This window comes from Podarcis gaigeae (assembly GCF_964106915.1).
Source record: "Podarcis gaigeae genome assembly, chromosome: 2".
Lineage (NCBI taxonomy): Eukaryota > Metazoa > Chordata > Lepidosauria > Squamata > Lacertidae > Podarcis > Podarcis gaigeae.
Window position 1 is genome coordinate 116,913,723 of NC_139679.1, and position 13,004 is coordinate 116,926,726.

General features: G+C 48.7%; 1 protein-coding gene across 4 annotated transcripts in view; it reads right to left on the bottom strand.

The window, feature by feature from the left end:
* The window catches only part of LOC310837192 (uncharacterized protein), a 51,435-nt gene that overhangs the window by 13,292 nt on the left and 25,139 nt on the right, over positions 1-13,004 (bottom strand). For 2 of the 4 annotated variants that reach the window (XM_083723217.1, XM_083723218.1), the window contains exons 2-6: positions 11,685-12,615; positions 8,779-8,878; positions 7,769-7,863; positions 4,429-4,519; positions 250-354 (exon numbers count right to left, since the gene is read on the bottom strand). In XM_083723217.1, the coding sequence (XP_083579343.1) occupies positions 250-354; positions 4,429-4,519; positions 7,769-7,863; positions 8,779-8,878; positions 11,685-12,371 (1,078 nt within the window). In that variant the 5' untranslated portion in view covers positions 12,372-12,615. Of the gene's footprint in view, positions 1-249; positions 355-4,428; positions 4,520-7,768; positions 7,864-8,778; positions 9,283-9,441; positions 10,021-11,684; positions 12,616-13,004 lie in introns of those variants that run through there. The other 2 variants (XM_083723220.1, XM_083723219.1) reach the window with 2 other exon arrangements.

The following is a 13,004-nucleotide window of genomic DNA, read 5'->3' on the forward strand; positions in this document are numbered from 1 at the left end:
GCCTTTTAGAACAGACATGGGGAACATGCAGTCTTGCAAGTAGTTGTTTGATTCACTTCTCTGAGGGGATGCATGAGGGAGGGTTAAATCCTGCTGCCTTGGTTGCTTTGCTGGGAACAGTCAAGCACAGCTAAAGCAGAACTGAATGATTCCTCAGGAAGGGGAAAACTATCATGGGACTACAGTGCCCGTTAGCCCTGTTGCATTGACTTATCTTCACTTCCCATTCTATAGTTCTTTCTCACTTACTCAAGAGACTGCCCAGAACAGTGGCCCCATAGTCCATTTGCTGGGGGAAAATGGATTCCTGATGTTGAGGTAGAGGGTTCATCTCAGGTGCGGGAAACAGGCCCTCTTGGATAAGGAGAGAGAGAGAGAGAGAGAGAGAGAGAGAGAGAGAGAGAGAGAAAGAGAGAAAACGTAAAGAAAATCAGCATATGGAATCAGGAGCGCTTGGGCTTTTCTAACTCATCTGCATGGCATTCGCTGAACTTCTGCTTTCAGAACTCGAGAATTCAAGAAACGGATAACAAGCCCACGCCCAAACTGAACCTCTAGGTTTTTCTGTGACACAGCAGTGATGAGCTTGTGGTTTACTCGATATGGAGATAAAAGGGATTTTGTGCTTTGTCCTGATCCACAGCTCAAAAGGAGGGCCTGTGGAAGTGGTTTGATGCACGTTTGATACCAAAGGATGTCAAAAGCGCCGGTGTGATTAGTTCTCATGCTTCATTAAAAGAAAACGTAGGGTTTCTGACCACACCCATGATTCATGGCGCTAGCTCTCCTCTGCCCTCCGGGGCAAAGGAGAGGTTCAAGCAGGGGAAAGCCAGGACTTATGAGGTAAAATTCCTGGCAATACTCCAACCTCAGGGGGCTCTGGGGAGTTCACAGCATCCCGCTGTGCTGCTTATGCCCACGTCTGCCAAACTGAAAGGCAGAGCAGGCGCGACCTCGGAGTTTGTGTCTCCACCATTGATGAGCCTGTCGGCAACTTGATTTGTGCAGGGTTCGTCAAGAATTTGGAATATTGGCATTAATTATGGGGTGCTCCTGCAAAATGAAAGAACCATGTGCTGGCATTATGATGTTATCTGATATCGAGGGAGAGAGGGGAGTCAATTAATTTATGCTCTGTAAATATATATATATATATGTATTTTCATTCATTCATTCATTCATTCCTCTGGTCTGCACCAAGAGTGGAAAAGAGAGCAATCCCCTGCTGGGATTAGGGCTAGACGGAGTTTGTATACAAATTGTATAAAATTTAATAATTTGGATCAATTTGTTAAAATTTGGAAACTTAATAAAAATTAAATTTTAAAAAATACAGTTGAACCTTGGTTGCCAAATGCCTTGGAAATCGTATGTTTCGACTCCTAAATTGAAAACCGGAAGTGAGTGTTCCGGTTTCCGAACTATTTCCCAAAGCCACGCTTTGCGTTCCAAACGTTTTGTAAGTTGAATGGACTTTCGGAACAGATTCCATTCAACTTCCAAGGTACAACTATGGTGGTACCTCTGGATGCGAACGGGATCCGCTCCGGAGCCCCGTTCGCATCCTGAGTAGAAAGTTAACACGCGACTGCGTGTCTGTACGGGTCACATTTTGCCACTTCCGCGCATGCACGTGACATCATTTTGAGTGTCTGCGCATGCGTCAAAACCCGGAAGTAATGCGCTCTATTACTTCCGGGTTGCTGCAGAGCGTAACCTGAAAGCGCTCAACCTGAAGCACATTTATCCTGAGGTATGACTGTACCTCGGATGGTCCTGGGCAGTGTTAGAAACTAGGATAGAAAAGCTATTCACCACATGGCTGCTGGAACTTGGGTTACGGGTACAAAAACAGAAAATCTATTTGCCATTTTGTCCTTTTCACAGGTGATTCGTGCTGCGGTGGGGGAAGTGGTACTTCCCCCGACCCGCAGCAATCAAACTTGGGTGCTGGGTGAGGAGGCATTTCTCCCCCCACACCCTCAGAGCCAGCTCAGGGACTCGCGCTGCATCTTTCTGCTGCTGCGCTGCTGCATGAATCAGTTGGCTCGCACAGCACCAAGAGGCATTCATTTGGTGTAGCGCTGCCCCATAGATCAGCTGACCATTGTGGCATCGCAGCAGAGCCAGCCAGCCAGAAGGAGATGTAAGTTGCCAGCCTGGCAACCAGACATCTTCACTTCCTCGCAAAAGGCTGGTTGCCTGTTGCAAAACATGCCTGGCACCCGGCTAATTTCAAATGGTGGTCCTGAAGCTCCTTTTCTGGCTGCACCTATACCTCTGCCTATACCTGTGCCTGTTTCTATACCTCACATGTACTTGGGGCTTGACTCGTCGTCAGTTCCCACTGGGGGCAGTGAAAATTTGTACCTAGATTGGACCCTTCATTTCGCAGCAAACACTGACTTTTACAATTGCTGGCTCTGCATGCAGATGTCAGTGCATGGAGGCGTTCCAGTATTCCGTTCGTTGAATAACATTTTTTTATTGTGTTGTGCAAGAGTATTTGAATGCCAAGTTTTGTAGACATGTCATGGCGTATGCTTGCTTTTCTGGTGTCAATCACAAGTCTGTAAAGGCAACAAGGCTCTGCATGCTGTATTGCAAGTCTACGCTTTCTTCTAATAAAGCAGTATAATTGATGGCTCTGCCACTTTCATCTCTTTGGGCTGAGGTGGAGTGCAAATTTCAGTCCTGAGGACAGAGCCCTAGTTAATTCATGAAGGCCTGAAGGCCTATAACCCTTAACCAGACCCTTAACCCACTCTGCAGATCACACCATACCCCAAAAGAGGAGAGCAGGGGTCCTCAAACTACAGCCCAAGGGCCGGATCCGGCCCATGAGGTTCCTAAACCCGGCCTGCCGTTTTGCTCAGAGTGGTGCTTACTCCCAAGGAAGCTGGCTTGAGACCAGGTCCTTAAGCGCGCCTGTGGGACGAAGTAGCACCAGGGCCGCCTGCCGACCTGGGCTTCCTGGCTCCGGCTTCCTTGCTCGCTGAGGGGAGAAGAGACGGGTGGGACCTGGCAGGGAGACGAGGCCAACCGCTGGAGAAGCACCCGCTTTCTCCCTGCTCCAGGTCTTTACCTCACAGAGACAAAGTAAGGGCCGCTGGCCTCAATAAGGTGGTAGTGGCAGCAGTACTTGTCAGGCAGAGAAGGGTTAATTGCCACTGCTCTCTTCACAGCGCTGCTGCTGAGGTTGCTGTTTGCGTTGACGCCGCGCGCGGAGAGATGCAGAGCAGGAACCTTGATCATGGCGGAGCTGAGGCCCCCGAAGTCCAAAAATGTCTGCCTGAGGGGAGGCCTTGCAAGTTCCATGGGGGGCGGAATAAAGGCATGCCAGCAGGCGGGCATGGGAAGGAAAAGGAAAGGGAAAGGGAGGACATGGGCAGCAGGCGACAGAGCGGCTGAGCGCGAAGAGGGGAGGAAGAAGGAAGGATGGGCTGAGGGAGAGGGGCATTCTCACCCCTCTGCTCCGTCCTCCTCCGGCAGCAGGGCCGGGAACCGGGTAAAGGCAGGCAGGCGTCACAGAGGGAGGGGGAGGGAGAAGCAGGCTGGGGTAGGGACTGAGGGGAAGAGAGGCCGGCGGCCGGAGGGGGTTTCATCTGGGGGGGGGGGTGCCTGGGTAGTATGGAGCCTGGTGCTGAGAGTTTTCAGCACCCTTTTTGGGAGGCGGCCAGGGCCGTGGGGTGGACAGGCAGGAGACCCCCCTTTCAGACAGGGGCAGGGCTGGTCCTTTCACTCTTCCACGCAGGATGGCGGGATTGTTCCAAGAAGAGCAGCCCCTCCGTGCCCCCGCCCCCAATTAGTGAACCTCAACCAGAACCATGTCCTGATTTATGTATGACAAGCGTAGCCTGGTATCCATGCCTTGAGCCAGATCTGTTGTGCGTTTACTCTGCTGAGTAACGTGTGCTCAGGCACAGCAGCATGAGTCGCAGGCGCATGTCGGAAGAGGATGCCTGATGGATCTCCGCAGCGCCAGGCTGAGAAGGGAGACGCTCCAGCTGGGGCCTATCCAGCTGGCTTTCCATCCCACGGTTCCAACACCTTATTCCTAACACACATGCCGCCCTGCCCCCCCCCCCCCCGGTTATCTTTCCTGCAAGAAAACACCTTAAACTTCCTGGTGGTGTTTCGCCTCTTTCTCATTCCCCGACCGCCGACGCGGAAGTGCCTGGTTGGCCCGAGCAGAAGGGCGGAGAGGTGGGCAAGAGATCATTCTTCATTTAAAATCAATTATTCTTCATTTTAAATATTGTATTCTTTTTCCTGGTTGTTGTTTTTTTGGACTACAAAAAAATTTGTGGTGTGCATAGGAATTTGTTCATATTTTTTCCAAATTATAGTCCGGCCCCCAACAGTGTATAAGTGACAGTGAACGGGCTCCATTTAAAAAGTTTGAGGACCCCTGGAGTAGAGACTCACCAGAAACACTGGCGTTACTGCCGTTCTCCTGCATTGCTGCTAAGTGTAGTGGATTCTGGAGAGGTAGCACATTCTTCACATCCTCAGGCTCCTGAAACAGGAAAGCAAACTTTTCTCAGATCTCCCGCAGGCCTCAGGCCCAGTCTCAAAAAGTACATATTTATTAGTTGGCGATGGGCCATCAGTGGCACACAAAACACGAAAGAACTGAAAGAGTGAAAAAAATTCTCTTCCAAACTCCCGCAATACTAACAGAAAACACCAAAGGGAAATGTATTGCCACATATACTTGGAGTTTGGCTTTTTACCAGACGGCAGAATGGACAAGACAGCTGCAGTGTTAGAATATGTTGGTTCCTTTCCCACTAGATCTACAAAGTAATTTTGTTTTAAAATGCCTGAGAAATTAAAAGCGTCTTAACCTGGTGCCTTAAAAAACAGTAACAACGCAAGCGCCAGAAAAACTTCCCTGGGAGTAGAGACTGTATCTCAGAAGCCACCAAGTAAAAAAGCCCTTTGCCTTGAGTTGCCAGATTTCTGCAGTGACCTCCATCCTCAAATGAAGACTATAGCTCTGCCTCTAGCCAATGAAACCAGTGGTTTTCTTGGCGGGTGGGGTGTTAGAATTCCTGCTCCATGCTTGCAGTCATAGGATTATTGTCTTTCACATGACGGTATTTGTTTTGACTCCACAGAGTGGGAAGTGACAGAAACTGGATGTTTGTGTTACTGTGTTCCGTGAAGTGGGACTACTGTCCTTTGTTCTTTTTCTCTTTGCTGTCTGATGCTAGAGATAGAGGGAGCCATGTTGCAGTGCTGCGTGTGTTTATATGTAAATAAAAGTAGATTAGCCAAAATGCTGAGTTGCTGAGGTCTGTCAGATGTGCTAACTCTGCGGATCCCTAAGTGTGCCGGTGTCGGTTGCCATAGGTCGCTGTGATGTTCAGGCTGAAGAAAGCTTTTGAAGCTCCCGAAAGACCAGGAGAGAGGGGAACATGCCAGTCGGGCATGTGTCTCTTCCAGGGTCCTACTCAAGTGTAGGCTGAACTCCTGACAACGGTTATGGGCCCAGGGATCAGGGCCACAGACCCAGTCCCAGCAGAGGAAGAACAGGGACTGTTTATGTCCCAGTTGGGGTCTCCTGGAACCGGCAGCATGAAGCAAGCCTCTTCGGAGACAGACAGTGAGTAAAAAAAGCCTGTGCCTTAAAACAAAAGTAATGTAGGCAGGTTTGAATGTTTTGTGCAGCTGCCAAAGCAGCTCGCGCACGAAGAAGGCTTGATTTGTAGCCGTCTGATAAGGACAGTAAAGGTCATTTCAGCTTGGACTAAGCTGCGAAATGGACCTTTTGGAAGGGTAGAATCCCAGGTCCCTGAGTTAGATGCCTGATGCGGCAGGTCTTTGCCGAGAATGTAGCCCTGATTTATGTGCTACGAAGGGAGGAAATACACCGATGCTTATGAAGCAGATTTGCGTAGCGGCAAGCTGTGCCAAAACAATAGCTGGATGTGAAGCATCAGGTATGGGGGAGCGGGAAATTTCCCCGGTGCTGCGTTGAAGTAGCAGGCATGAACTTTGAGAAGATAGAATCTTTTGATGCATTCCCTGTGTGTGTTTGGGAATGTGGAGGAGCTGTGGTTTTGTTCCTAAAGCTGCAAAAGCAGTTTGATGCTGTGTCTGATGCCAACAGCCAGAGTGTGCGCTCAGCAGGAATTTCATCTGCGACACACTTGGACGTTCCAAGATGGCGACGGACTATCGAAGATGCCGGCTGGACTTTGCTGTCTCAGATGCCCACATGATCTGGGAGGCATTGTTTCCTGAGGCCCAAAGTGTTGGGATTTCAGTTCCCACCAGCTGCGAGCAAGCAGCTACATTGCTGACATCATGTGATGTCCCTGAGTGTGAGACAGGAAGTCTCAGCCAGTTCTCAGTGTTCTCTGTGTAACCGGGTGGAGTTACTGGGAGTTGGTCTTCCGCTTCTGGATAGAAGCAGAGTCGAGTCGTAGACTCTTATGCTGTACTGCTCAGGCGAGCAGACATGATTTGTACAGTCTTAATAAAGTAGCAGTCGACTACGGACTGTTCTCTTTCTTCTGTGATACGGTGCCAAGAGAAAGTGAGTGTGCTTCGCTCACAAGGGAGGAGTCGCTTATTAACAGTCTCTTTGGACTGAGGGAGAATTCCAGCCAGAGAGTGACCACTGGAGAATGGCCCCAGAGTGCCTGGGATACTGGCAACCCTCCCGGGCGGGCGTTTTTCCTCCAGTCGTGTTTGGAGGGAAGTTGCATTGTTTCCTGTTCGGGGGGGAGGACTCTCCAGAATGGAAGGAGGACAAGGGGAACTGACTGTGATGTCATCCCAACCATCACTGCAACCAGCAGGTGGCGCTGCTGTGGTCGAAGCTGTGGAAAGTTTGTCCTGTGAGAAGTTTGGGCGAGATTCCAAAAGCCCGGACAGTTTGCAGCATTCGCGACATGAAGCAAGGCCAGAGATGCAGAGCTTCAGCGCAGAGATGGTGACTAGCTGTTCCAGAACAGAGGTTCAAGAATCTTTTGTGCTAGATTCTGAGGTGGAGGCACACCTTTGTGGAAGATGGAACTGGTTCACCACGTGTACACCACAGAAGGATTTGATCCACCAGTCGAGTGGAGATTCCTTGAAGGTGCATAGCACCTGGACCGTGGAAATGAAAAGCTGTAATGTTGTGATGTCTAACGTGTCTGTCGTTCCAGGTCGAGAAGTCCAGCTGATGCAGCGTGGCTGTTCTATTTCAGGCTGTTTCACCACCACACTCACCTGATCTGGGAGTTCTGGATCGCAGGCTCTATCTACCGTGCAAAATTGGAGCCTTAGCAATTGTCAGCTGGCAGCGGAAACAAACTAGGACTGCTTCAGGAAAATGCATGTGGTGAAAAGGAGGACTGCTAGGCCCTGGTGGGCCACCCCCTTGCCCACTTGTAATTGGCCGAGTGGAGAGCCAGCCAATCAGGATTAAATAATAATAATACAGTTGTACCTTGGAAGCCGAACGCCTCGGCTCCCGAATGATCAAAACTAGGGAGTGTTCCATGTTTTGAATGATTTTCAGAAGCCGAATGTCCGGCACAACTTCTGATTAGCTGCAGGACGCTCCTGCAGCCAATCGGAAGCCGTGCTTTGGTTTTTGAATGGTTCCAGGAGCTGAACGGACTCCCAGAACGCATTCTGTTTGAGAACAAAGGTACGACTGTAATAAAATGGATTTTTTTTTGAGGGGGAAAGGTTCCAGAACTCTGCTCCTGAGAGTTCCTGCCGAAAATAAGGCCTTGAATGAAACCATTATCAAACTTTCACATACCTCAGCTGGCCCAACACCAGTCATTCCCTGTCCATCAGGAGTTAATACAGGAGGTACTGCCATAGCAGAGTTCCTCATGGATGCCATTTCATTGGCTGCAAAACACAGGAGCGGGGGAAGGTGTCAAAAACAAAGAAGAATTAAGAACAGCTTGGCTTAAGCAAATCCAAGGCCCATCCGGACCAGTCTCCTGTCTCTCACAGTGGCCAACCAGGTGCCTCAATGGGAATCACCCAAACAAGACATGATCAATACAACCAACTGGTATAATAATGGAAAGAGGAACAATGGTTTTCCCAGTATTCTCACTGCCCTCACCCATTTCACAGCAAAAAGAATGCATTAATATTGTTAGATCAACTCATATTTTCTTTCTGCCATCTGGGTAGTATGGACAAATTTCTAAACAAATCTCATCCTGTTCTAAAGCATTTGATAAACCTGGCCTTCAGGTGGAATGGTTTCCTCTATCCCTTCATTCACCTTTTTCAGGTGTGGTGCGCCTCACACATAGAGGGGAGAACAGGGATGAGACCTTTTGGCCCCCCCTCCTCTATCATGTCCCTGTGCCCCCCCCCCCACTGGGTGCTGAACATCTGCAGTGGGGAGCCTGTGGGGTGAAGGTTTCCTTCTGTAGACGTTCAGCCTGTAACATGTGGAAGAAGGCAAGAAACAGGCAATGAAAATGTAACTCGAGTGGTGAAGCCCACAGGGTTGTGTTCTTTTCTATTATCATTTCTGAGCAATATTTTTCGTTTTCATTGCAAGTAAAACTTTACAGCCGTAACATACAAGCCCCCCACACCCAGGCTGCATGCAGCAGAGAGAAAGACAACAGGAGAGCTCAATAAAGTATCACAGTTCCTACTACTACAAGTGTGGAGAGCACAATGCAGTTGCTATAGTTTTAAGGATTACCATTTATTCCAAACTGAAACATATTGGGGTGGATTATTTAGGACATTCTATACCATGCTGCCAGAAAAGGAAGAGCATCTCCAAGTCCTTACCCATTGCAGACATGACATTCGGGCTGACCCCCGCGTAGAGCTGTCTTTGAGCGGCATCTGGCAGAGCCACCTCTGCCTCCCGAGAGCTTGTGGCTGGCACCTGATCAAAGCAACAAAGATGAATCATTGGAAGGCTACGGATAAACGGCACCACTGTGGTGTCCTCTCGCTTCCATTTCTTTCTGGTCAAAACTGAAAACATTTTAATTTATGTGGCTGCCTTGTCTACTCCAATGCAGGCACAAAGGGCTGGAGCCCGATTCGTTCATCCTCACAAGTAGACCCACTGAAATCAACAGGGAAGGTGACTACTGCAGTCAGCGGGTCTACTTCAAGCATGACTTGAGTCTGGATTCAACCTGAAGTCAGTTAACCTGGACTGTATGTTTTAAATCTGCAAATTATTAACCAGTGCACCAAAGACTAATTAAAAACCCCATTTTAATTAGTGGGGCTCTTTTACCACCACCACCACCACCAGGCTATTTCGGCTTACTGTTATTACTGCAACAGATAGGTAGCCGTGTTGGTCTGCCATAGTCAAAACAAAAAATTCCTTCCAGTAGCACCTTAAAGACCAACCAAGTTAGTTCTAGAAGTGTGCATGCACACGAAAGCTCATACCAAGCTCATGCTACTGGAAGGAAATTTTTTTGTAAATACTGCAAAAAGAAATGAACAGGAAATATTAAATACCATCTTGATTCTTTCCAAAAGAACGGTAGCTTTTGTTTACTAAACACTGACTACAGCAAGACAAGTCTGGGGCATCACCAGTGCACAGACAGGATATACTTAGAAAGTTGATGAGAGAAATTATTGTTTTTTTCTTAACGATGATCTGTTTGTAAACAGCTTTGAGGCTGTCCTCCTTCTTTAAAACTGAGCAGCATATAAATTTCATGAACTAAATAATAAATAAGAACAGCTTCTCCATCCTGCAAGGGAGAAAAGGGAGCATGCTCCCACAAGAGGATCCTCACTACCATCAAGTTCCTGTCAGTATCAATATTAAAATGTAGCACTGTATCCCATTAAGCTCAATTATCTAAGGAGACCTTCTTAAGCTTTTCTGCTGCCACCTCCCTCCACCTCCATTATTTTTTTAGTTTGGACATTGTTGGCCAACAGCAGTAAGATCTAGATAAGTCTCATAGGCAAGACCTTGTTCTTCTGCCACTTAATTTAGGAGGATAGTATCAGTAGAGCCAACTGACTTCACTGGTTCTACTTTCTTAGTCCTCCAGACAAGTGTTGCCACAGGGATGGCGAAACCTGCGAGGGTCTACAAATGTTGCTGGACTACAAACTCCCATCATCCCCCATCCCCAGCCCATTACCATACTGGCTGATGGCAGCTGGAGTCCAACATCTGGTGGGTTACAGGTTCTCCATTACGGCTGAGCAATAGGTGGTTTTCAACATTGTGATGTATCAGCAGCTTAATATTGTGAGGTACTGATATATCACGATGTCTGAAACTGTCTAATCCTACCCTATACCACTCCTGCTTGAGGGAGCTAGAGCGGTACAGGGGCTTGAAAAACTGAGGGGCGGGTAGCCACCTGCCCACCCCATAGCAGATCTGTTGGGATTTCAGTTCCCACAAGCTGCCAGGAAGCAGCAAGGGCAACAAGGTTGTTTACATCAGGTGATGTAGCTGACTGTGAGAAAGGAAGTCTGAGCCAGTTCTCAGGCAGTCCTGAGTGTAACTGGGGTAGAGCTACAGTTAGTCCTTCCGCTTCTGGACTGAAGCAGTGTTGAGTCGGAGACTCAGAAGCTGGGCTGCTCAAGGCGTGCAGTCATGTGTGTGCTTGTGTATGTAGTTTTAATAAAGTAGCTTGAAGTCTACGAACTGCTCTCTTTCTTCTGACGCATTGCCAGGAGGAAGTTAGCGTGCTTCTCTCAGAAGGGAGAAGTTGCTTATTCATCGGTCTCTCTGGACTGAAGAGAAATTCTTGGGTTCCAGCCAGAGAGTGACCACCGGATTAATCGCCCCGGAGTGTCTGGGAGGCTAGCAATACTCCTGGGCAGGCGTTATTCCAACATGATCAAGCCCGGGGGGGGGGGGGGGGGGCATTAAACTGTTCTGCTGAGGTGCAGGCAGCTGCGCATGTGCCCCTCAGCAGAGCAGTTTAAACAAGCTGCCCCATGCCTTCAGCTTGCATGAGCCAGAGGCAGGAGGCTTCATCAGCTGTGAATAAGGCTTCCTTAAACCACCTGTCTCTCAGCTGATCAAGGCCACTTTGATCTGGCAATACATTGCGATTTCCTAGGGTGAGGTGCGCTGTGCTGGTGGCAGCCGAGGAGTCGCAATGTATTGCCAGCTCAAAAAGTCTGAACGTCATGGGAACCTGCGGCCCTCCCGATGCTACACTCCTATCACCCCTGGCTATCGGCCATATTGGCTACTCCCCCTCCCCCCAAAACAGTGCTATCTACTTCCCACTGCCGTGTAAGGTAGGTGCAAGGAGAGTGAGAGAGAGGCAAGCCAAAGACCAGTGATCTGGAGGAAGCCATTTCCCTCCAAGTTGCTTAATACAAGACAAATCAAAATCAAACCAAAGATTTCTTTATGCAAGCTCTGATTACAGGTTTAAAAATTTGTCTGAAACATATATTTAAGTACTGGAGCACCAAGCCTACTTCAGCTGGCCTGTCTCCTCACTCCCACACAACCATCTACCACAAACAGCCATACTGGGAGGCTTCTGATGACTTGGGTTGGGGATATTGGCTTATTTTGTTACGTGATGTTGCCTGTAAGTCACCTTGAAAAAAATATGTAAATTGACAGGCAGGGAGTTAACAAGTGGTAAATGTGTAGTAGCACAGCACAGGCCATTTTCTTCTGGACACTCCACACACGCTGGGCACTCAAGGTGTATTAAATACTCATCTCTCACCTGCCTGACCCATGCCCTGGCAGAGCGGCGCCCCATCAGGAAATCCTCTGCCAGAGCCACCATCTCAATACAGTCTTCCGGCCCACACTCCTTCACCCAGCTCTGGACTTCAGGTGGCAACATGGCCAGAAGCTGCTCCTGGATTATCATCTCCAGGATCTGATCCTTTGTGTACTTGTCCGGCTTCAGCCACTGGCGACAGAGTTCTTTCAGCTGGTTGTAAATTCTTCGCGGCCCTTCCATCTCCTGGTAGCGGCACTGTCGGAAGTGCTGGCGCTTAGACTCCCTGCGGATGGCGTCTGCTCGAAGGAGGGCGATCTTCACCTTCAGGAAGTCAGTCCTGTCCCTGGGATCCAGCTGGCAAAAGAACTGTTCCACGCCGCCTCTCAGCGCCGGCAGGAGGCGGCCCACCCACTCTTCTCGCGGCCACCGGCAGGCTTCGGCAACTTGCTCAAAGGCGGAGAGGAATGTCCTGGCGTCGTCCCATGGCACCTGCTCCATGGGCAACGAATTTGCCCTTCCCGCATGAGGCGGCTGCAGTGCATTCAGGAATTCTTGCCACTGAGCTTCCTGTTGCTGGGGCAGCCCAGTTTCAGGCGGCTGAGAAACAGGCCTTTGGGGTCCTTTAAAATACATAACCTGTACAATTTGGGGGACTTTGCCCGAGCCGTCCGAAGCTTTCTCCATATCTGCTCTTTGCTTTTAGGGAACCCAAATTTCACAGCTATGTGCCTGCTGATAGCTTGAGATATTGTCCTGGTCTTGGGTTGCCTGCCCTACCTGCGAAGCGATATTAAAAGGTTGGTCCTGCCAATATTTCAATAGCAACTTCCACGGCAATCAACAATTCATCTGTTCTTCAAAACCATCATCTAAAGAAGAGGCCAGAGGGGATGGGGCAGAGTTTCTGGAAGTTAAGTGGAATTCCTCCCTGCATGAAAGAAAAAGGCATTTTAATTTTTATTATTTATTTCAGCAGCACATGTTATGGTGTTGTCTGGATGTTGTTGAAGTACACCTCCCTGCTAAGGAACGTGAAAAAAGGATTAATTCTCCCCAAGTTGGCAGAAATAGTTTCCCCCTCCCATAGTACAGCTGCAGGCATCTGGTTTTGTTTTATGTAGATGACATTGTGTTTTTATTCACAAGCCGATCAGAATGCTGAATCTGAAAAAGTAAAGATGAAAGCAATGAAAGCTTTTGTCTGAATTAAAAGGCAAGATCCAATCGTTAGAAGCACTGAACGTGGCATATTGTAAATTGTTAAAATTCCTATGGTAACTGATTTTCAGAAAAATGTTGAAAGCAAAGCTTTTCAAC